General features: G+C 40.4%; 2 protein-coding genes and 1 long non-coding RNA gene across 3 annotated transcripts; 2 read left to right on the forward strand and 1 right to left on the reverse strand.

Moving 5' to 3' along the window:
• Positions 1 to 1,784: 1,784 nt before the first annotated feature.
• LOC146383318 (single-strand DNA endonuclease ASTE1-like) lies at positions 1,785 to 5,879 on the forward strand. The gene is made up of 4 exons (XM_084934516.1): positions 1,785 to 3,065; positions 3,170 to 3,374; positions 3,711 to 3,876; positions 3,957 to 5,879. Exons 1-4 carry the CDS (start codon positions 1,863 to 1,865, stop codon positions 4,075 to 4,077), a joined length of 1,695 nt encoding a protein of 564 aa, XP_084790642.1. The 5' UTR covers positions 1,785 to 1,862; the 3' UTR covers positions 4,078 to 5,879.
• A 3,994-nt stretch (positions 5,880 to 9,873) lies between these two features.
• On the reverse strand, positions 9,874 to 14,447 carry slc25a46 (solute carrier family 25 member 46). Its single transcript, XM_084934517.1, has 8 exons — positions 13,981 to 14,447; positions 13,290 to 13,332; positions 12,748 to 12,805; positions 12,494 to 12,571; positions 11,817 to 11,917; positions 11,672 to 11,728; positions 11,479 to 11,536; positions 9,874 to 10,965 (listed from the first exon to the last, which is right to left on the reverse strand). The coding sequence occupies exons 1-8, from the start codon at positions 14,243 to 14,245 to the stop codon at positions 10,369 to 10,371; spliced, it is 1,257 nt and encodes a 418-aa protein (XP_084790643.1). The 5' UTR covers positions 14,246 to 14,447; the 3' UTR covers positions 9,874 to 10,368.
• A 4,591-nt stretch (positions 14,448 to 19,038) lies between these two features.
• Positions 19,039 to 24,579, forward strand: LOC146383320 (uncharacterized). The gene is made up of 2 exons (XR_014800740.1): positions 19,039 to 19,210; positions 19,337 to 24,579. It is a non-coding gene; the product is annotated as an uncharacterized LOC146383320 (long non-coding RNA).
• The last annotated feature ends 615 nt before the right edge of the window (positions 24,580 to 25,194 follow it).

Here is a 25,194-nt window from a genome sequence, read left to right on the forward strand (position 1 = left end):
ATGAAATTACTCTTTTGTTTGAACAAGATATATCAACTTAACCAAAATGAGAGAAATGTCTTTAGTTTATTGCAAAAAAGCATTGATTTTTTGTGAAGACTTAGGTAGTGATACAAAAACTGCAATTTCTTAAAATTAATGAAAAAATATATAAAAATGCTAATGGCCTCATGTCACAAATGTGTTTTATGAGGAATACCTGGAATATGAATATATTACAACTCTTTGTTTTAAAGATTTTGAAGAATAACACCCAGTTTATTGCAAAAACAGATTTTATTTGGGGTCATTTTTGACCCCACAAAAAGAAAGAGCGTAGGTATTGGTAGGTTGTGCATCCAAGTGTTAAAGCTTACATGTAAGTGCTCATGTTTTTAAATCACACATTGCATACATGTGACCTTGTGCTTTTTCATATTGTGAAACCTGCTGCTAAACGAACTGAGGTAAACTGTGTTAAAGGTTACATGAACATCCTCTGCAGGTTAGTGCAGGATAAACAGGTTAGTTTGCTGTACTGTGATGGATTCAAAGTAAAGAACTGTGTGTGACTGCTGCACAGTGTTGGTGGTTTCATGGTCACAGGTAGGTTACATGAAGTGTAGCAGAGATTGACATGAATTTAACTATTCTACTACTACTATTACTATGTAAGTAATAGATATCTGTAAATATCAATAAGTATAGACATGTACATGCACATACACATGTACATGTCTATACTATATGTACACTAAATATACATACGTATACATATACCTGCACACATCCATACAAATAAAAGGTGCATTTTGCATGAAGCATGTCTGTGAATGTCCAGAATGTCCTGTGACTCATGATATCGTGATTGAGGAGTTATAGAGTCAAAATGCTGTTGGAATGAATTCTCTGCGAAAGCGAGGGTGTTTCATCCAAACATTCATTCAAGGATCATCCAAAAGCTTAAAATTAGACTCACAAATGTGTACAATGATTTGTGTGTAACTTTTCAGGAAATGCGTGCTTCAATCCACACACAAATAATCAATATAAACACATGTAAGACTATATTACAAATGCGTAAATCCAAACCTGAGTAAATACTGATCAAAAACGCACAATTTATTAAGTTTAGCTTCATGAATATGATAACTTTCTCTTTTAGCACCGTTTGTTCCTCATCTATTTCTGCTTTTCACTGTGTGACTGTTACTTTTATCTGAAAACACAGTCGTGTGTATTTCTACATCGCTATCTTTCTTTAAAAAAATAGTTTTGTTTCATGTATAACTTAGTAGCTCAGCTGTCGACTTGTTTGCAGCCTTAGTGGTTCGGGGTTATCATTAAGATCTTCTGACCACAGCTGTACAATGTTTTTCTTTGCTTATGTTCTACATAAAAGATGTGAGTGATTACATTCATTGAAATAAAATTTGTATTATTATCTATTGATATTATATTAATATTGCATTTGTAACAGAAGTATCTCCACTTCTATTTCTCTCAATAATCAGAAGACAGTCTGAGGTAATGATTCTGTCTAACTTATCACTAACACCGTTTTTACTCTGTCATTTAAAAGAATGGGTGAATGCTCTGACGGGTCGAGAACCAATTAATTGTTTCACAAAAAGCCAGGGCACCTGAGTTTACTTGAAATCAAATCAAATCAAATGAAATAAAACAGAAGACCACAACATGAAGATGAAAGAAATGAAACCAAAGAGTAACATAGGTATGCTAGATTAGTCAGAACAGGTGTGACTGGTTCTGTCAGTGTGGGTGTGTACCTGTACGATGTTCTAGGAGGTGTGTAAATATCTGCAGACACAGAGGCATTAGCACAATAACCACCACTCACCTTCACAACACTTTAAGGAATCATGGAGGTTTCAACCTTAAAGAAAATTATAGATGATTTTTGTGTCTCTGAAGAGGTTAACATAGAAAAAACAGGTCTCATCATTGATGGTGCAGCTCTGTACTACTCTTTGTATTATACGTCTGATCCAAAGCTGGACCAGCGCTGTGGAGGAGATTATCCTGGATTCAAAGATGAGGTCTGTAACTTCTTTAAGACTCTGCAGGACTGTGAAGTCACTCCGTACGTCTTCCTGGATGGAGGCTCAGGGCCTGAGAAGCGTGAACATCTTGTGTCTCGTCTAAAACATAAACTGGAAAAAGCAAAGACAGTAGCAGAGACTGAGCCTGACGCTGCACCAAAAGGATGTAACGTCTTACCACCTCTGGTAAAAGATGTCTTCATAGAAATCTTAAAGGAAAAAGACATCATGTTTGAACAGTGTTTAGGAGAAGCTGACCCTGTAATTGTTTCTGCTGCAAATCAGAAACAATGTGCTGTGCTGTCCATTGATAAGGATTTTTACATCTTTGATTTGTGCAAAGGTTTCCTTCATCTCGACAACTTTGAGTGGAAAAGCAAAGAGGATGGCAAAATTCCTGCTAAGCTCTACACACGTTCAAAGTTTTGTGAGCATTTTAAATTGGACCCTGCTCTCATGCCAGTCTTTGCTTCAATAGCAGGAAATGATTATTCAAGATTAAAAGACAATGGTACCTTTGCAAATGAATCATCTTCACCTGGTGAGTACAGCATTAAAAGACTGGATGGTATGCTCAGATTTTTAAGTAAAGTGAATCTGGACGGTTTGAACGACTCACAGAAGAGAGAACGTGCTCTGAGTGAAGCTTTAAATCATGTTGGTAAAAAAGAAAACCAAACATTCAAACTCGCCATTCAAAAATATGTTGAACCAGAAAAAAAATGTCTTGAGTTGCCGACATGGGTGAGTAAAAAAGTTGAGAGTGGAGAACTCACCACTTTCGTCATAAGTGTTTTAGATCAGAAGACTATTCTGCTGCCTGCTCTTGTGGAGGACTTTTCACAGCGCAGTAGTTACACAGCTGCTTACCGCATCAGACAGTACTTCTATGGACTGTTAACTGGAGGTCAGATGTGCACTGAATATGACAGGGATAGAGAAGAGATCAAAGACAAGCGTGTCCCATCCATACTCCTCAGCAGTGATGAACAGAAACAACTGAAATTACAGCGTCTACATAAGGTACTGAGGTCAATCATGAAATATGTGTTTAATTCCTCTGACAGGTCATAGACGTGTTTCTGTGGTACATGTGAGCATCTTGTCTGTGTGGTACCTCTGTGCAGGCTCCTGAGGGTTTGCGTCGCAGGGTGTTTGAAGAAGCTCTGCAGGTTCAGACTTCAGCCTTAGAAAACATCCCCGACCAGCTGAAGCTGCCAGTCTGTGTGACTGTTTTCTGGTTCAAGAGGCTACAACACCACCCAAAACCTGAAACTGTCCACTGCCTCCACGCCCTCCTGCTGGGGTTTGTGTTTGACCAACATGGTCCAGGTAAGTCTTACTTGATACCATGATGGATATTTACAATGAAATGCATAGCTACATGTCACTTTATTAGGAACACCTGTGACAGCTCTGCCATTCTGATGAAATTTCTACAGTTTCAGCTCCATAAATCTGATTATTCTGTTTATTATTCACAGTCAGCTGTCAGCAGGTTAGTCTCTCTGAAAGCAGTCAGCAGATGGACTGTAGTCAGACTTCCTGTAGTCAGAGTTTGTGTGACAGCAGCAGCACTGATGCTTCCACATCAGCCTGAACAAGAAGACAAACTGCTGCTGGTCTCTGGTTCTGTGTCACTGAAACTTTGTCTTATCTTGTCTTTAGAGGACGAGTTTGAGAGGAAGGTGAAAGCTTTAAAGGATGCAGCTATCAGGAGGAAATGGCAGCCTTGTGTGGCTCATGCTTTCAGCCAATGGCAGTGCTGCATGAGGCAGAGCCTCCACCTGAACCAGCTGCTGTGTTCCCCTCTACCAGAACCTCAGTGTGCCCGGTAAACACCAGACCAATGATGCGCTCCACAGATGTTTAACACACTTCATCAACTTTAACTGAGATTTTCTGCTTTGTCAGGCTTTACTGTGGACCTCTCCTTCATCGGCTGGCAGATGAAGACACGATTGAAGAAGTACAGAAAACACTGAGAGGAGAAAAGAAGGAATTGTATGAGAACCTAAAGACTGTTTGTCATTAACTTTTGGGAAAGGGGAAAAGGACACAGGATCCCCACAGATCTTCAGATGTGACATGAAGCCATACTGAAAACAGATGATAATTATACAGGTCAAATAGTTTATATTTAAATTAAATTTTTTGTTCTTTGTTTTTTCTGCACGATTGAATAAAGTGTTTGAAGTAGAGGATTTAGCGGTACAACTAAGGGTCAAAGGTCATTTTATTTCTGTATGTTGGTAAATCTGTTTTTTCACTCGGTATAAGCTAAACTCAAGAAAAAGTAAAACAGTTCAAGACAGTAAAAAGTAGCTCTTTTCAACAATTTGTCTCTAATAATGACTGAACACAAAAGCCAAGAACAGAATAGTATCACAACACTGTCATCATAAAAACAAGAAAGATGAACACGAATCAAAAACCCAAAGCCCTGAAAACAGGACGACTGTGTGATTAAATCTGTGAGAATTTCATTTTCCCCACCAGCACTGATCTGATCTGATTTTATATTCATGTTTGTTCATAAATAACATTCATGAGCCTGAACTTTTTGTCGCTCAGTGATGCAGCTCTGAGTCAGACACAGCAGTTACAAACAAAAATGATCAGAGTTCATTCATATTCATGAATTTGAGCACTGATGATCCACGAGTTATATTTTAACTCTTCATTTATGAAAGTAATTCTTTAACATTTGCCTTAAACTTGTCCTCTCTGTTTCTCCTGCTGCATTTCTAAGTGATTCTTGTTCCTACGCTGCATGGCTACACCTGATCTTAGGGTTCCTCCACCTACCAAATCTCACTTTAACCCCTGCTGATAAACGATCTTAGGCTATTGTGTCCAAGCAACATCAAGAATTTAAGAACCTGCGTGCAGAAACAGAGTAACGAAAAATATGTGATGTGTTAAGTATACATGGTGCATATGTGTTATTTACAAAATCAGTCACTGGGTATTAGTGAAATCTCGTGGACCCTTAAAGACTCTATACAGAATAGTTTAACAGTGTTAAACAAGTAATTATTAAAGTAATTAATGAAGCCAAATCAAAGAAAAAAATTTAAACTGTAACCAGACCTGTGAAGGCACAAGGGATGAACCAGTGTTGTAATGGGCTCCATAGTTCTGTGATGCAAGTAAACATACTGTACCGACTGACTATAATCTTTTTTTTATTACTGATGTATTCATGCGTCCACAGCATCACTCAGCTGCAATGAAAGAAGGTTATGAGGCTGCATGTGTGTTTGCATTATGGATGAATAATTAATGTGGTTTTATTGTTTTGTATGATTATATTCAGAATAAAGAACTCTAACCCTTTACTTAAACACGCAAAGCAATTTATCACTGCACGCCTCATTCAGCCAGGCTCTGCTCTCTCGTCTTCAGCTTGTTCAGAATGCTGCAGCCCGACTCTTGACAGGCACACGTAAACGTGACCATAATTTCCCAGTCTTGGCTCGTTCACACTGGCTTCCAGTAGGTTCTAGAACTGATTTTAAGATTTTATTGCTTGTTTTTAAGTCTCTAAATGGATTAGCTCCTCGTGCCTCTCTGATCTGTTAACTAAAAATACTCCAAACAGAACTCTTAGGTCAGCTGATCAGTTGCTTCTGAATGTTCCTAGAAGCAGATTGAAACACAGAGGAGACCGGGACTTTGTGATTGCTGCGCCTAAACTTTGGAACAGTTTGCCTCTTCGAATTAAGATCTCTCCAACACTGAACATTTTTAAATCCCGTCTGAAAACACGACTTTACTCCCTAGCTTTTAATTGTTTTGTTTTTTCTGTGTTTGTTTTACTTTTTTACTTTGTACAGCACTTTGGTCAACCTGTTGCTTTTAAATTTTCTTACAAAGAAACTGATTGGTTTATTAATCCATTCATACAGTTCTATATTTCTGAGTGTTTTAACCTAAAATTCACACACTCATCCTCCAGTAGGTGCACTGGGGGGAACTTGGGTTTCAGCATTTCACCCAAGGACACTAAAACACAGAGTAGAGCAACCGGGGAACAAACCATGACTTCCTGTTCCTCACGAGCCACAGCCACCTGTACAGCAAATGTACATTTGCACATATGAACAGGATGTTTTTAGTCTGCAATAGCTGATTTTTCTTTCCTCAGAGAAACAGACATGAATCAGTGAGGAGGGTGGAGGATTAGGTGAGACTCTGGGTCATGTGATTTAACAGAAAATCTGAAACAGGTGCAAGCAGTTTTGTCTTTTCAGACCTGAACACTCAAAGGCTTCCACAGATCAGGGTGAACAGGTTGAAGCTGTTCTTTGGAGCACACAGTCACCTGGATACCTCACTGCTTAAACAATAGCAAAGCCGTAGGTTAATGTGTTTATGGCATCAGAGGTTTAAACAACCTTCCTGGTTTTTCCATGAAGGTTGTTTCAGACTTTGTTGTTAGAGGGCAGCACAACACAACAATTAATCTTTTAGTTTTTGTTTCTGGACTTGAATTTCCCTCCTTATTTTCAGTATGTTTTAAACACACCTCTGACTTTTTCACATTTTGCCATGTGTTGAGCTAGAAAATTTATAAAACTCAAATACAACATATGGCTGCAAGCTTCATCCAGAAAAACTCCCTTTTAACAGGAAGAAACTCAGCAAAGAGATGCTGAGGAGAGGAGAGCGCAGGAGAGCAGGGAGAGGATGGACAGACTGTTTTCACTTCTTGAAAGATTAGTTCCAAAATAAGAAATGTGTTTATTTGAATATATTTGTTACGTTGTTAGTAAACTAGGAAAATTCTAACAGATAGCTGATCCTTATAATACAGCTGAATAACTATGAAAAAACAGATGATGTAATATTTCTGTACAGGTTGCAGTCGTTATGATGAACATGCTGTTGCAAGCTCTGCTCCTCTCGGTGATAATACACCTTCTCTTTTCTCTTTGTATAAAAAAACATTAAAAGTCAGTTTAATCTCAAAATTCACTGTTTAAAAATCCAAATCACACCAGATAATAAAGAAAAGTGAATGGTTCAGTCTTGGTTCATGTACCAGTGAGACATTAAACTTCAGTAAAACTATGCAGTTACGTAACTTTAATCTGAGCCAACCCGATTTGCTCAGTTGTAAATAAAACAGCGAACTAAACGTGACCCGACAGACAGAACCTGAATGAATTAAGTCCAGTGTTTAACCACTGAGAGCTAAAACTCAGGTGAGGTTTCAAAGCTGTGTGCTGGTGATTGGCTAAAAACAATAAAATGAGACAGATAAGAGAGAGCAGTAGACGGCGTGCCAAACACACAGGCGCAATCATGTTTAGCAAGCAAACTCTCAAGGAAATGGTTGTTAACTTCAGGTAGAGCTCAACGACCCACACCCCACTGCACATCAACGGATCTGCTGTTGAGATGGTCAACAGTGTGAAGTTCCTGGGTGTGCAAATATCAGATGACCTCTCCTGGAACCTGAACACCACCACCATCATGAACAAAGCCCAACGACGTCTTCACTTTCTTAGAAAACTGAAGAAGGCCAGTCTCCCTCCTGCCATGCTCATTTTACCAGGCAAGCATTGAGCGCGTCCTCTGCTGCTACATCACTATCTGGTACGGGAACTGCACCTTTGCTGAAAAGAAGTCTCTGCAGCAGATAGTGAGGACAGCAGAGAGGATCATTGGAGGCCTCTCCCACCCATCTCCCAACTCTACGACAGACACATCATCCGACGTGCGAACAGCATAGTGAAGGAAACTTTCCACCCCTCACATGAACTGTTCTCCCTCCTTCCATCTGACAGACGGTTTTGCAGCATCAAAAATGTAACGACTACACACTGTAAGAGCTTTTACCCTCAAGCAGTCTGAGCCCTCAACTCACTATCACCAAAGGACTGATATACACAAACACTTTTACAAACACCTTACAATACTCACCAAAAGACTCAAAAACAACACAAACATCCACAAATCTTCTGCAAACTGGACCTGGGAACAATATGCTTATTTGCACTCCTCAGTCACATAGTTACTGAACACATCTACATAATGCTATATTGCACATTTCGCATCTTGCACGTCTTTGTCCTGTCTTGTCTACAATATCCTGACTTATTACTTGAACCTGGTATTCAATACCTACTGCACAATCCACTTCATATTGTCTCTGTCCTGTCTTTGTGTATTGTACACAGATATAGTTAGTAATAGTAACTTTTTTTAGCTCTTAATTTTACCCAAATTTAGCGAGTTATTATTTATTTGTAATTTCTAGTTTTATATCTGGAGATATATTTTTTATATTCTTATAAATGAACCATGGGGGGCTTGGGGTGAAACAGCATTTCGGTACGCTGCATACTGTGTATATTGATGTACTCACAATAAAGACCTTGAATCTTGAACCTCGATAAGCTGTGCAGACAGACAACACATGATTAGCACAGGAAGTTAATTCACTGCAGTTTTATTTATATAGCCCAAAATCACAACAGTCGACTCAAGGAGCTTATTTTAAGATAAAGAAAATGCTTTAATGTTCACGAAAGGATGAAGATATTTAATGTGTTTGTTATAACAGCTTAATTATCATTTGTGCCTACAGTGTGACCATGCAGTGGTCCACAAATCTGGAATAATTTTCAAATCACTTCAAAAACATTAACATCTTTCTCTTCAAATGCAACACAACAGTTGCAACAAAATCTTTTAAATATAATTGTATATTTTATTATATAATGCAAATTATGAATACTTTAAAATATGTCTGATTTTGAAAGAATTTTTCTTGTGATAGAGTACTATTATTTCTGTCTACATATATTGGATTATATATACTGAATTTTTATCATTATTGTGTTTTTCTGGATCATTTAGTGATTTAGCTTAGTGTTATAATTTACATATTTAAAAATATAGATTTATTTTTCTGTATATTATCTCAAGTTTTGGGCCAAATAACTATCTTATACGTTATGATCTTGAAATTCGTATTTCATTTGTGAATAAACGGAAACTGTTTCTCAGAGACTTTTCCTTCAGTTTTTGAATTTATTGTCAGGCTTTTGCTCATATGTCGCAGCACTCTGCAAATTACTTTTGAATAAAGTTACACAGATCAATAATGAGTTTGTTCCTGTTCCATGTGAACTATCCAGATAAAGCTGGAGGTTAAGAATAAAGCAGTGGTGATGTTTCCCTCTCATCTCCTTAGTCCTGTTTAGAAATAAAGAGAATCTCAGACAGACGCTCATTTTCACCCCAGTTAAAGTCTCTGTATTAAAAGTCAATCCACATGTTTTCTCTGTATTACTGTAAAGTCTTTACACTTTAATATAAAGCGCTTTTAGGAAACTTATATAAATATAATCGAACTGAACTAAGGGCTCTACAGGGAAATGTTTTACCTTACTGTGAACAGCTTCACCTTGTGGAAGAACACAGTTATTACAACCAGTAAGAGACGCTGCAGTCTCCACCGGTCAGGTTATTATCTGCAGCTGAAAACATTGAAGAAGACTTTAGAAAGTACTCCTGCTATCTGTGACACGTACAGGATCCTCTGTGATGGTTTTTCTCATGTTCTCAAATGTCTGTCCTCCACCTCTGAGCAAGAAACCATTATCATGCTGAGGGAGATCTCTGCTCCTGACATAAGGAGAGAAGAGGCTGCAGGAGTTTTTACCTTCACAGTGCTGTGACACAGATGCGGTCACATTTTTAAAACTTTCAAAATAAGTCAGAAAAGTTTGAATTTCTTCTATGAAACTTAAAAAGCTGAATTTCAAAATAATCCAAATTAATCCATTTAAAAAAAGTTTCAAAAAGAAGAAAAATGTCAAATTAACATTGATTTATTTCACATTTAAACATTTACAGACGCCATTACACCTTACACCAGCTTAAACAGACAGTTATTTTGGAAAACCGGGCTCATCTCATCCAAGTATCGATTTAGAGACCAATCGATCAGAAATAATTTAGTCTAAATCTACACTGAACTTTTTTTTTTTTTACAACTTTATACAAAAACATCTGTTTACATGTTTGTTTGTATATCAGTAGTGGGCGACCAATCAGCTGTCAGAGCTGAACAAAAACACAGGAAGTGATGCTCAGTTTACGTGAAGGAAAACAACGGCCACCACTGTTTGTCCAAACGTAAGCAGGAAGTGACATCATTGGGGAGGAGGTGACACAATCTGGTGATTCTTAGTGGTTGCTAGGTAACAGGACTCAAGTGCTGATGTCGTCACATGAGCAGGTCTTTTTCGTCTCATTTACAAGATGAGAAATGTCCAGTTGTCATGACAACCGTCTCTGTAGTAACAACCTAGCTGGCCTTGGCATCCAGCAGCAGCACCCTCATCAGCGTCCTGGCGGCGGCCAGCAGCGCTCCGTGCAAAGCATACTGGGCCACCAGCACGCCGAAACCTCGGTAGAAGCCAGCCCCGCCTTCCTTGCGGCTGATGGCGTGCAGGCAGTCAGAGAAGCCATCATACTGCGTGTTTACGGGCACTACCAGCGGGCTCCCGCCATTTCCCACCGCGACCACTCCATCGGTGGCATCAATGATGGTGCGCGTACCCTGCAGAGCCAGGCGATGTAGCACCGTCTCAAGAGGAAACAACACCACGTCAGCCACCAGAGAACCCGCCCAAGATGCCGCCAGCTCGGGGAAGTAGGCATCCAGTGGATTGGATGGTTCTGCCCGCTGCTTCTTGCTACGCTGGTGCAGCCACAGCACCACCCGCTGGATGGAGGTAGCCACGGCATAGCGCAGGATGGCATGCAGCGCAGTGGGAAGCAGCAGGCATCTGAGAGGAAGCAGGCGACGACTGTGAGGTGCACCGACACCCAGCAGTCGAGCAACACCCTCACGGACACAGTCCAGCAGGCCAGAGGACGACTCATCCCGCACAATCTCGCTCTGAAGATGGAGAGAGGAACACAGGTCCGATAACATGATCAATTAAAAAAAAAAACAACAACAAAAAAAAAAACACACACACACACACACACACACACACACACACACATCCAGCTAATCATTGCTCTAAATGACTGAACAGCAGGTCATCTAACAGCTGCTCCTCAGCTTCCTGTTTGTATGACATCATCATGCCCTCGCTGTTTCAAACAGGAACCGTGTGGCTGATGGCGTCATCAACCTCACACAACGCTGGTAAGGTGTTGGAGAGATTATGCACCACTTTATGTGATCTCATGGCAGTGAAGGCATAAATCAACATCAATAGGCCGCAACAACACCTCACTCTCATTGGTTGCTCTGTGAGTGATGTCATGAACAGAGAAAGAGGTTCTGATCTAGACCACTAGTTGGTAAACCTCATCATGTGATAAAAGGAAAGCTAATGAGCTGCTGCTAACTGACTGCTGTCATAAAAGAGGCATTGCTAATCAATAAACAATAATCAGTGACCTGCACGGTCTCGATGAGGCTGGCACAGTAAAATGGAAGAGCGACGACTGCCGTTAATCTGCAAGAGAGAGAGAGAGAGAGGAGGCGGGGTCAGTTTGTATCTCAGTCTCTGTTTAACAGCAAAAAAAAAAAAAAAAAAAAAAAAAAAAAAAAGAACTGACAGGTAAGAAGATGAAGAAGAAGAAAAACTGACCCTTTAAGCAGCAAATGCCCAGCCACCTGTTTCCAGCTGCACCTGTGAGGAAGCTCCCTTCACACACAAACACACACACACACAAAGATGTCAGAGTTACGTTGTACAGTACTGTATCCATGTGCTAGTGGGAGCAGGTGGTTACCGTGGCAGTGGCGTGAACTCGCTGATGATGCCCTCGGCTCCGAGCGTAACACCATGAACGATGAATGTGCTGCCCATCCCCTTCCACAGAGCCTTCACACCCTGATCAACACAACATATTAATCACCGACAACATAATAACACAATTTATATCCTGAAGTATAAATGCGTGTGGACAGGCCGACTCAGGACAGTGGGAGGAAGCCGGAGTAGATCAGTAGTAGTCCTCCTTCCTGTGAGGCAACATCACAGTGCCCCCTCCATCATCAATAATTAAGTCTCTATTTTTATTCCTTTAATATTTATCTATGAGTTTTCATATTGTATTTATAATAAATACATTATACTGTATTATTATTTATTTAGATTATTCTGATCAGTTGTTAAACCTCCATATTGTATCTGCAATTAATATTTTGCAATATTTAAATTTTTTTAAACTTATTTGTAAATAATGTTCAAATACTTTCATTTTCCATTTTAATTTTTCAATATACAGAAATATTCTAAATGTCATTAAGTCCAAATACATTTAGATTTTCCTGTTTGATTAATATTTTTATACTGCTTTTTATACAAATATAATTATCATAATTTATAAGAAACAATCAAACATATTCAAAATGATCTTTTTAAATATATTTTTATTCATCTTTGGGTTTTAGTGTGTCCTGTTACCTGAGCTTTGGTGATGCTGTACATGACAGCGACAGCGCTGAATGGAGTCAGGTGATAACACCGGGCGTGGTAGTTCACCTGATGTAAACAGCCAATCAGAGTGCAGCAACAGAAAGAGGAAAAAAAAACATTTAATGTCTCAAAACGCACAAAACTGAAATAAAAAAGTTTCTCCCACGGTGTTAATAAAAGTATTTTAATCCATAGTAATTATTATTTATGGATCATTTATTGATAAGAAGGTGAGGTCATACCTGGCACTGTCTGCGGAACACGATGCAGGGGTGAGAGAGGACGTTCTCTGTGAACAGACTGAGTGCGCACGCACACACACACACACACACACACACACACACACACACACACACACACACACACACACACACACACGTTTTAGTTAGAAACCCCCTGACTTCTCCAAACTCACACTTCAGCCTGTTTTTGGGATGAAAGTGTCAAAAAGTAAAACATCTCGCTTTTTGGTTGTCACTAATGGCGAGCACTGACACAGTCTCGTCCTTTTTTTGCTCTCATTTTTCCCTGTGATTAGAACCAAAATCACCACCAGCATCTTTGTCTTGACAGTGGAGACTTTTGTTGCAGTGAGTTACTGAAACTAAATGAAGCTTCAGCTTCAGTGGAAACACTGAGAACAGAAAGATGTGTGATTGTTTCCAACCATGGAGTCCAAACAGTTCAGACTGAATAAACTCATTCAAACTGAATATTGGTCCACACGCAGTGACTCCATCCGAGCCTCTGCTCATTTTGAAACCATGAGAAACGATTTCCTCACCTGACGAATCCAACCCCGAAGCCGGCGAATCGATTCAGCTGCTCTGCAACGACAAAAGCAAACACGATAAACTCCCACAGTGCAGTACTGTCAATAACGGCTTTATTCACATAAGCTACCAAACAGTCTGCTGTCTAGTCCATTCATCACTGAGGATGATTCCAGTGTTTTAATAACTTTGAACTCCAATAAAGTTAGTTAATAAGTAGTAAACTAAACATAACACAACAAACACAAATTACAGAAAGCTGCCTTTGAGAGCTGCTCATGCCAAATATTTACTGTCAAGCTCGTTGGCGTTAGACTCTATGTTGCGTTACTGACTGTATTTCCAGGTATGTTTACATGTTTAAACACATCTTTGCATTTTGCGTTTCCCATTTTTCTTGCAAAATTTGAGGAAATGATGGGCGAGTCAAGATTTTACTATATTACTGTATTTACTATTTGTGCATTTTGTTAGCCAACTGGCTAATATAGTTAGCCTTCTGGTTAACTAGCCGCTAGCCCAGTCCGTTTATTACATAATTACTCTGAGCTTGATTAGCTTGTGTGCTAGCTTCCGGTTAGCATGCATGCTGACAGGTCATCGGCGCCTATCAGACCATTATCTCTGTAGTTGGCCAGCTCTGGCTCCATCCTGTCATTAGCCAGCTAGGCTAGGTGACTCTGAACCTGCACAACGACCTACCAGCGGGGGGCATGCCGGGATTTGGAGCTTCCCAGCCGCTTGCAGAACCTGCGATCTCTCCCGGGGCGTCATCGAACAGAGGTGTCCGCTCTCCAGGGTGCAGGTTGCGGCTGCCGGGGATGTCCGGCGGCGTGGTGACCCAGTGGTGGAGCTGCGGTTCGGCGGGGGCTCCGGCGCTGCGAACCGGGTAGCCCGCTCCGTACAGCGGGTCATCCCGGCCACGGTACCCGAGCCCGTCGAAGCTGTCCGGCCGCCTGGAGGCCATGTCAGGGTCGGAGCGAGTGAGGGGGGGCGACACTGATATCCGGCTAGCAGAGCTCAGGGGAGCGCATCAAAGTGTCCACGGACAGAAGACACGGTTTAATGGAGAACCTGTAACGACCTAATCAACCCGACCCACACCAAAACATCCACCTGCCACCCGGAAACACTTCTTTTTCTATACTTTCTATACCGGCTGACTGCTCGTGCTGCCTCCTACAGGCCATCAGAGAGTGGTGAACCCTAGCTGCGTTATGTCTTTATGCACGCTCAAACGTTTGTGCTGGTTTGTGCTGCACAAACTTTCGTTCAAGTGACTTCTTTAGTCTCAGCTGACTGCAGGTTTTCACAACCTTATGGAACTGACCTCACAGCCCATTGTTCATTTAGTAGGCTAGTTTCACTAATTGGAAATTATTTCACTTGTAGCACATAAGCACAGTGTGTATAAGGAAGGAACACAAACACACAACAAGAGTTGAGCAGATTTGTGCCAATGTGAAATACCTGCAGTGGTGTCAAAATGGAACCTGAAATTTTCCCTTTAAAAAAAAATCCTCAGAGAGCTGCAGGAGCTGTACCGTTGCTGCTGGCATGTCTCATATCTAAAGCTGACAGATTATCATATCCAGGTAAAATAGTTTGACTAATCTGTAAGTTTTTAGCTAGTTTTATGGTTAATTTCAGGAACTGAATCATTGGTGATCAAATATACACATTTATTAATTCAATTCAATTTTATTTATATAGCGCCAAATCACAACAAAAGTCGCCTCAAGGCGCTTCATAGATACAGAGAAAAACCCAACAATCATATGATCCCCTATGAGCAAGCACTTTGGCGACAGTGGGAAGGAAAAACTCCCTTTTAACAGGAAGAAACCTCCAGCAGAACCAGGCTCAGGGAGGGGCGGCCATCTGCTGCGACCGGTTGGGGTGAGAGAAGGAAGACAGGATAAAAGACATGCTGTGGAAGAGAGACAGAGATTAATAACAGATATGATTCAATGCAGAGAGGTCTATTAATACATAGTGAGTGAGAAAGGTGACTGGAAAGGAAAAACTCAATGCATCATGGGAATCCCCCGGCAGCCTACGTCTATTGCAGCATAACTAAGGGAGGATTCAGGGTCACCTGGTCCAGCCCTAACTATATGCTTTAGCAAAAAGGAAAGTTTTAAGCCTAATCTTAAAAGTAGAGATAGTTTCTGTCTCCCGAATCCAAACTGGAAGCTGGTTCCACAGAAGAGGGGCCTGAAAACTGAAGGCTCTGCCTCCCATTCTACTTTTAAATACTCTAGGAACAACAAGTAGGCCTGCAGAGCGAGAGCGAAGTGCTCTAATAGGGTGATATGGTACTACAAGGTCATTAAGATAAGATGGGGCCTGATTATTTAAGACCTCGTATGTGAGGAGCAGGATTTTGAATTCAATTCTGGATTTAACAGGAAGCCAATGAAGGGAAGCCAAAACAGGAGAAATATGCTCTCTCCTTCTAGTCCCTGTCAGTACTCTTGCTGCAGCATTTTGGATTAGCTGAAGGCTTTTCAGTGAGTTTTTTGGACATCCTGATAATAATGAATTACAGTAGTCCAGCCTGGAAGTAATAAATGCATGAACTAGTTTTTCAGCGTCACTCTGAGACAGGATATTTCTAATTTTAGAGATGTTGCGCAAATGGAAGAAAGCAGTCTTACATATTTGTTTAATATGTGCGTTGAAGGACATGTCCTGGTCAAAAATGACTCCAAGGTTCCTCACAGCGTTACTGGAGGCCAAGGTAATGCCATCCAGAGTATGAATCTGGTTAGATACCATATTTCTAAGATTTTCAGGGCCGAGTACAATAACCTCAGTTTTATCTGAATTAAGAAGCAGAAAGTTAGCGGCCATCCAGGTCTTTATGTCTTTAAGACATTCCTGCAGTTTAACTAATTGGTGTGTGTTATCTGGCTTCATGGACAGATAGAGCTGGGTGTCATCTGCATAGCAGTGAAAATGTATGCTATGTCTTCTAATGATGCTGCCTAAGGGAAGCATGTATAATGTAAACAGAATTGGTCCTAGCACTGAACCCTGTGGAACTCCATAATTAACCTCAGTGTGTGAAGAGGACTCTCCATTTACATGCACAAATTGGAGTCTATTAGATAGATATGATACAAACCACTGCAGCACAGTACCTGTAATACCTACAGCATGTTCTAATCGCTCTAATAGGATATTATGGTCGACAGTATCGAACGCTGCACTGAGGTCTAGCAGGACAAGCACAGAGATGAGTCCACTGTCAGAGGCCATAAGAAGATCATTTGTAACCTTCACTAAAGCTGTTTCTGTGCTGTGATGAGCTCTGAAACCTGACTGAAACTCTTCAAATAAACCATTCCTCTGCAGATGATCTGTTAGCTGTTTGACAACTACTCTTTCAAGGATTTTTGATATGAAAGGAAGGTTGGAGATTGGCCTATAATTAGCTAAGACTGCTGGGTCTAGAGATGGCTTTTTGAGTAAAGGTTTAACCACAGCCAGCTTGAAGGCCTGTGGTACATAGCCGACCATTAGAGATAGGTTGATCATATTTAAGATCGAAGAATTAATTAATGGCAGGACTTCTTTGAGCAGTTTTGTAGGAATGGGGTCTAAAAGACACGTTGATGGTTTGGAGGAAGTAATTATTGAAGTTAACTCAGAAAGATCAATTGGAGAAAAAGAGTCTAACTTAACATCAATGGTACTAAGAGTAGCTGTAGATAATATTACATCTGTGGGATGATTACTGGTAATTTTTTCTCTAATGATAAAAATTTTATTTGTGAAGAAGTTCATGAAGTCATTACTAGTTAACGTTAAAGGGATGGTTGGCTCAACAGAGCTCTGACTCTTTGTCAGCCTGGCTACAGTGCTGAAGAGAAACCTGGGGTTGTTCTTATTTTCTTCAATCAGTGATGAATAGTAAGATGTTCTGGCTTTGCGGAGGGCTTTCTTATAAAGCAGCAAACTATTTCTCCAGGCTAAATGATGATCCTCTAAATTTGTGACACGCCATTTCCTCTCCAGATTACGAGTCATCTGCTTTAGGGTACGTGTTTGAGAATTATACCACGGAGTCAGGTACTTCTGATTAGAGACCTTAGTTTTCACTGGAGCTACAGTATCCAGAGTCGTACGTAGTGAGGAGGTGAAATTATTAACAAGATAATCAACCTCTGTTGGGGTAGCGTTCAGATAGCTGCTCTGCTCTGTGTTGGTACAGGGCATTGAAGATGATAACAGTGGGTGGATTATATTCTTAAACTTAGTTACAGCGCTTTCAGAAAGACATCTACTTTGATAAAATCTACTCTCCACCGCTGTGTAATCAATTATTGTAAATGTAAATGTTATCAGGAAATGATCAGACAGGAGAGGGTTTTCAGGAAACACTGTTAAATGTTCAGTTTCTATGTCATATGTTAAAACAAGATCTAGAGTGTGATTAAAGTGGTGGGTGGGTTCTTTTACATTTTGAGAGAAGCCAATTGAGTCTAATAACAGACTAAATGCCATGTTGAGGCTGTCATTTTTAGCATCTACATGGATGTTAAAATCACCCACAATAATTATTTTATTTGAGCTCAGAACTAAATTAGATATAAAGTCTGAGAAATCAGACAGAAACTCTGTGTAAGGCCCAGGTGGACGATAGATGATAACAAGTAAGACTGGTTTCTGAGTTTCACAGCTGGGGTGGACAATGTTAAGCATCAGGCTTTCAAATGAATTAAAAAGATGTTATAGCTTATAGCTAGAAAAACTAAATATATCTTTCAAATTTAAAATAGAGCATTTTCTAATATTCAGTTGATCTTCTTGTGTGTGTGGAAAAATGTCACAAAACTGAAAACATACTCTTTAATGTTTGAGTTCACAACAAATCTGATTTGCACAGGTAAGGTGTACAACAGTGGAGTCTTTTCACTGTGCGTTCGTATGTTTAATTAAGTGTAAAAATCTGAATGCTTTGATCTCTGAAGATACCCCATATCGTACCTTAATAGTAAAACTGTTTATGTTGTTCTTTAGCTTTTCCTTAACCAGAGCAGACCTCTCTACTGCAGTGTCCCAGTGCTGGACAGTGTGTTTAACCATGAGGACACCAAGCCTGAATTTCAGCTGAGCTGGTAGTTTCTGGCAGTGCTGCTTAATCCACTGAACCACAATCGGAAGCATGGATGGGGTACCCCAATTGAGACTTTTTCTTTGCTAGTTGGCAAGTGGAGCATCCCACAGGCTGCTCTCAGGTGTTAGGGATGCCTCATTCTAGAGTCTTCTACAGTCCACAGACTCACAGAGGAGGTCGTGGACACCAGGTCTTCCAGCTCCCCAAGACCGTCAATGACATGGAGGTAGTGTCCCATACGATTGCAGGGCTAGTATGCCTCAGAGTTTTTCTGAAAGCAGCTGGTGCAATTGATTGCTGCCACATCTACATTAAGCCTCTGAGGACCCATCATCTTACAGGCGGCTTGTGACCATCAGGGCTTTATTGACGCGTACCTGACCAGCCTCAGGTCAGTGTACGAGTCCAGACTGCTCCGCCACAGCCCACTGTGCAGGCAGTCAGTCTACCCTCCTCAAGGGCATTTTATCTTGGCAGATGGAGTGTACCCATGACTCCAATGTCCATTACCCCTCATCACTCCCTACAAAAGGCAAGTACAAGCTGTGGGAGCCCAGTATGTCAACAGCCAATATTCCAGGGCACATTCTGTTATGAAGACCAGATTCTGAGCCATCTTCCTGCAAGTGCAGCATATGCTTCTTCTGCTTCCATGCTGGTGACATCATGGCCCCGCAGAATGAGCCTGAGAAATATGCAGGAGTGGTTGAGAGGACGACTGGTTTGGAGGCAGTCAGGGGTTCTCTCTGTCAGAGCAAACTCTGCTGTCCTGGAGGAGGTACACCAGAACACAACTACTTTTAACAGGCAAGCTAAAAAATTTAAGTCTAGGTTCCTGTTATGTTTTTTTGTGTGTTTTGTTAACCTGTTTTGTTTGTTGAAGAGTGACTAGTATCCACATTTTTTTGTTTCATCTTTCTGAATACATCTTAGTGGCAGCCACCGATGGACAATGGAAGGAAGCATCCAAAGCACTCTCTACAGACCACCCGACCAGAAAAGACAAGATACGGGTCTCAGGAGCAGTACAATATCCCTCTCTCTGATCTAGCTTCAGCAGAAACTGCCAGAGACTTCCTGTTCAGGCAAACATCGGGCCTGCTGTGCTATTAAAGTTCAAAGAAACAATCCAGGTACAGGTCAGTCAGATTAATCCTGTGGTCTGCACTATAAATACCTGTACATAGTTGTTTTCTTCTCCTGTAAATATTCTTGATTTCTTGTATATATTCTCGTTTTGTTGTTACCTTTTAATTTTCCTCTCATTTGTTAATCAGCCATTTAAAATGTTCCAAATTATCTTCATGTTATAGATGTAAAAAAAAATAAAAATTTAATAAAATATGTTGATGACAGTTATCTATGCATCCATCCAAATTCATATTATTGATAACACATATACATGTTTTGTATTTGATTTTTTTTAAAATTGTCCCACTTCTTTTTAGCATGTAAGGGGTGACCTACCCCCATAGGCCCATTTTTACCAGAATAATAGATAATTTTTTTTTGACAGCCTGGTAGAAAGAGAAACAATACTGTCCCATATACTGGCTCTCTTGATATCATAAGTTCTGTACAGCATGATAGTTCATAAAATTGTACAAGATATTTAAATGGAAAGATTTATTCTTGTTTATAGATAAATGTAAATCCATGAATTTATCATTTCATCTCAAAGAGGGCTTCTATTAAGGATAGAGTGGTCAGGCTCAGAATATTGCGCTATAATTTTGTCCAAAGTCTCCACACGTTTATCAAATGTGTTTTGAATCTACAGTCACTTTCATATTTATATCATTTAAGAGTTAAATATCTCCAACTTTGCAAATGTGTGCGATTTTGTCAAATTTTCCATTTTGTCAGTTTACTTGTTCAATTAACCGTAAAGATATGTGTAATATTGTTTTATTTTATTTAGTTAGTTAAATTTAAGAAACAGCGGAAACAGAGAGAGGAGAAACAGTGGAGAGGACATAAGTTACTAATACAAAAATAAGAATACTAATAGTAAGAAGGTTAATATGAAGAAAAGTTCCTAACGTCTATTAAATAAAAATTTTAAAAATGTAATGTGTAACTATAAAGCTTTTGATAACATTAATTTCACAAAGTAAAATTCTTTTAGCTGCATCAACTGATTGTTACAACTGTTTTTCTATTTTAACTGTAATGGAGACATCTATGTTGTGTTTTGGATTTGGCGTCAAACGCATACGTGTAACTTTTAAATTAGATAAAGATTTTAAGATAGGTTAATATTTTCCTAATTTTACATTGGTCGTACCACCTGATGTGGAAGGTGTCATGGTCCTAGATCTTTGACCCAGTGTTTTTGAGTTGGTTGTGGACTCAGGATTTGTTCCTTTGGATTTAACTAGTGGTTTATATTAAAGTTCTTTGTCTTTAGAATAGATTATCTATTCCTAGTGCTCCTGAGATTATCTTCCAGTATGTTCCAGTCCTTAGTTCCTTGTTTCATTATGTTAGTTCCCTTTCGCGCCTGTCCTGGTCTCATTTTTGTTTTTGTCTCCTGTATGAAGTAATTTGTTCTCTGTGCTTTTTGTCTCTTTCTGTCTTTGTGTAAAAGTCCGCATGCCCATATTCTGGTATTACCTCTTCTATTTTCATGGTCTCTTGTCTTGTTTGTGTTATGTTCAGATGTCTCTTTAGTTAGATTCAGTTCAGCTATCTGCTAGTCTAAGGCAGGGGTCCCCAACCCCCGGGCCTCGGACCGGTACCGGTCCGTGAGTCGTTTGGTACCGGGCCGCGAGAGTTGAGGCTCAGGTGTGAAATGTATAGTTTTCAGGGTTTTTATCGGTTTTCAGCGTTATTTTGTTATTGTTTTTATCGTTTACTCGGTTTTCCTTGGTCTTTTCACGTGTGTTATGAATAAATTTTTCTTTTTTTCGGTACCGGTACTAGTTTTATTTTGTTGTATTTATCCGCGACACCTTAAAGGCCGGTCCATGAAAATATTGTCAGGCATAAACCGGTCCGTGGCGCAAAAAAGGTTGGGGACCGCTGGTCTAAGGAGCTTGGAAAGAAAAGCGTTTGGACTTCTTTAGGTTGCTTGAAGACGTTTCACCTCTTGTCCGAGAAGCTTCTTCAGTTCTAAGGTCAAATGGTGGCGAGTCCCAGATTTAAACCCTGTGGGAGTTTCCCCCCAAAGAGGGACAAAGGACCCCCTGATGATCCTCTACCTAATCACATGAGCCGGGGTGTGAAAACGGATGTGGGTCACAATCAGCCAGGGTTTCAGGTGAGCTCATTGTGAAACCTGGCCCCACCCTATCATGTGATTTCCTGAGGTCAGATGGCCCAGGATGTGAGTGGGCGTTAAGGCGTCTGGGAAGGGATCTCAAAACTGGATTATAGGTGGCAGACAGTTGGTGTCGTAAACCACCGCCTCTGTTCAAAGATGGTCGCTCACTGCTATCTGCTACTCTCTGGCAGGTAGGGGCTGGGAGGAGGAGTTGGCTGTCCGATTGGGGTCTGGAATGTAGGGCCTCTCTGCTTCTGCGCAGTCAGGGCGGTCTGCTTCTCTCCACCCCACGGAAAAGGGTAACTCCTCCTGGGTCTGGGTGCAGTTTCCCCCTCCAGGGGCAAGGGTACCTAGACCTGGGGTATAGAGTACGCTTGGGGAGTGTGATTGTGTGTACAGTGTCTATTTATGTCTGTCTCCATGTTGGGTGAGTGCTGAGTAATTGCATATGAAAGCATGAGGGTGGGAATGGATGTTTGTATCTGTTTGTGCCTGTTTGTCTGTGTCTATATGTCAGGTCGGGTATCAGATGCCACCTCTCTGGGGACATCTCAGGCCCTCCAAGGTATGGAGGCCTATCTCCCCCCACCACTCCACCTGCCGGTGGCTGATGCCCTCAGACATCGGTGCATTGGTGGTTCTTGGTGTCCGGGTCTGGGCACTCAGGTATGCACCGGCTCAGTCCCAGTGGCTGCTTGTCGGGGCCTGGCACCTGTTGCTCAGTCGGGCCCCTTCGGGGGGTGGGGTGCCCTTGGCCCCTGGGCCTGGGGCTCAGTCACTCTGGCACAGCTGGCTGCCGTCGGAGCTCACGGGCACGTCACTGCAACCCCCCCTGGCTTCTGCTCCGCAGCTGCTGAGTGACCCCTCATCTGGGGCTCTCCTCAGCTCTTTCTGGGATAGTGGCGCGGCTGCCCCTCTGTTGGTCTTTCTTGGACTCTTGTACTCTGAGGGTCTTGCACTGTCTGGAGCCTGGATCTCCTCCATACCTGCTTCATGCCCTGGAGGACGGGGCTATGGCCCCACACACCCTCTAGCAGATCATTATATGAAGGAACCTTTTGAATACAAGCGCGCTCATGCTCACAGGTGTACACACGGGGACTCACACACACAAACTACACCTTTTTTGGCTGCTACCTCAAAGCACACTGTGCGCTGTCGATCCTACGTGCTAATATTCCATATTATATATTATATACACATAGATTATTGTGATGATGTTGTTTATTATATCGCTCTCTTTTTTGCTTGTTTTCTCTTCTTTCTTTTTTTCTCTCTCAACAGGTGATCCAGGTGATTGATATATATATGTATTTTTTGTCCCCCCACCTCATTTTTTGTTTTGTAACCTTTATCACTGTTCCTCTTTCCCGCTGTTTTTCTTTCCCTCCCTCTCTTTCTTTCTCCCTTTTCCTTCCACCAGCCATGTCTGTCCCGTATGTAACAACTGAAAATAAAAAAAATAGTAAATAGTAAAAAATAGTTTTATTTTACTTTTATTCTTTTTTTTCTTTTTCTTTTTTTTTTTTTTTTACCTCATAATGGTATCCTGTCAACATCACTTTCTCAACAAAATGCCTACTAATTTTAATTATTGCAACAACTTGATAATTATTGGTATTTGTATGTTGTTTTTAAGAGAAGTTATTTATTATTCAATGATACTATTAACACATACCTTGTTTTTAACACTGGAAGGCCCAGGCTTTTCTAACCCTGCTCACAGCTTTGCTCCATATTTAGAGTATGTGGCGCTGTATACTTGACTCACTCCGCAAACAAAACCAAATGTTGGGGCAGCATCGAGGTAAATCCTCTATTGAGCTGCCATGTAACACTAATGTAAAAACAGCTGCAGCAACATTTAGTTTCAAAAAAGAAAATCACATTTGTTAAAAAACCTTTTGATAATTTTGGTTTCTAACATCATTCTTACATTAACAATATATTGTTTTACTATTTTCCTTTTCTTCTTTGTCCAGTCTTCGTTAATGCCTGATTTTGTTCACCTGATCCTTATTAATTTGGTTCTCTCTGAGCATTTGCTGTCTGTAAACTTTCTTTCTCTAATTGTTACATACTATTTTTTTTTTATCAAAAGGCTGTCAGAATCCCCCTTTTTTCTTTTCTTATATTCGTTTTGCTTTGTCTTCAACTACATCTGAGATATTTCAATTTATTTACAATTTTTCTGTTAAGAACTCTGTTGAAAACATCTTAAATAAATCCAACCAGCACAAACCCGTCTTTTGGTATTAAAAGATTTTATTTATTTATTTTGCTAAAAAAAAAAAAAAAGAAGTCCGGGGTCAATATTTCCAAATAAAAGGTGTGGTTACACTCATTTTTTTTACATTATTGGATATGTAGGTGTTTCCCTCAAAATGCAAATGTTTTGGTATATTAGAGTAGTTAAATTGCACCACATTTAATGCTCAAGAACAGCATGTCTTTTTGTGCACCCCATCAATAAATGTAAATTTAGTGTAAATTTGTCTTAATTTATTTGAAATACCACAGGAGATGTTACCAGAAAATGCTGGAAACATGTTTCCAAACTTTGGTTCTTTGCTGTCCTCAACCTGAGATATTTTTGATACTAGAGCTCTGTAACATGTACTGATAACATTAGCCGAAAACCTCAGTGCAACACACTTTTCTTTTTTTTTTACTCTACACAGGAACCGCATTGCCCTAACTAAAATGTAAATTTTTGCTGATGTCTGCTTATATAGGAAAATATTTATTTTGTACATACAGACACAAATCAGTGTATTGAGATGACCGTATCACAAACTGCCATGATCCTGTGTTAGATGGATTCTCACACCAATGGGGCAAAAATTTCTGCTGCTGCTTGAGTAATTTTATCATTTCTGTGTGTTTGGACTTTTAAAAAGTTTCACCTTAATATCTTTCTTATTGTCGTATTTATTTGGGTGTGCTGAGTGCATTTTGAGCCTTCACAGGAGAGCACGGTCCATTACAAGAAGCTGTTAAGCAAAGTAACAGGTGGTTTCTGGCTGTATGTTGACTTTTTTAAAGCAGACACGTCTGGATTGTGTGTGTGATTGTGAGGAAAAACACTCTCTAAAGGTTTGCTTTAACGACATTAAGTCCTGCTGCAGCACGAGCCCGTGAAGGTGCATAACTGAAGACCGAAGTCTGTTAGGAGGCACGGAAGAGAGGGAGCCCAGAGGCCAGGACGTGGACATGGACCCAAACACAGATTCGATCATAGGAAACAGCAGTAAGGTAAACAAGGTAAACGTAGTTTAGAAACAACGAACACGAAGCAGAGGCGGCTTGTAACTAGCTGATGAACTGGCGGGGAAGACAGTAAGGGCTCCGCCCTATAATGCCACAGTCGCTGGATTCTTGGCTCCTGTGAAGAGATGTTCATTTTCACATCGGAGTTTATTGAAGATTAATGTTGTTGTTGTTGTTTTTTAAGTTTTTGGTTTTTTTAAGTTTGATTCTGTCAGTTATGCCGTACTGTGATTAAATTAGAACTGGCCTGGTGTAT

This window comes from Perissodus microlepis, chromosome 7 (genome assembly GCF_051167445.1).
Source record: "Perissodus microlepis isolate ML-2025 ecotype Zambia chromosome 7, ASM5116744v1, whole genome shotgun sequence".
Classification (NCBI taxonomy): Eukaryota; Metazoa; Chordata; class Actinopteri; order Cichliformes; family Cichlidae; genus Perissodus; species Perissodus microlepis.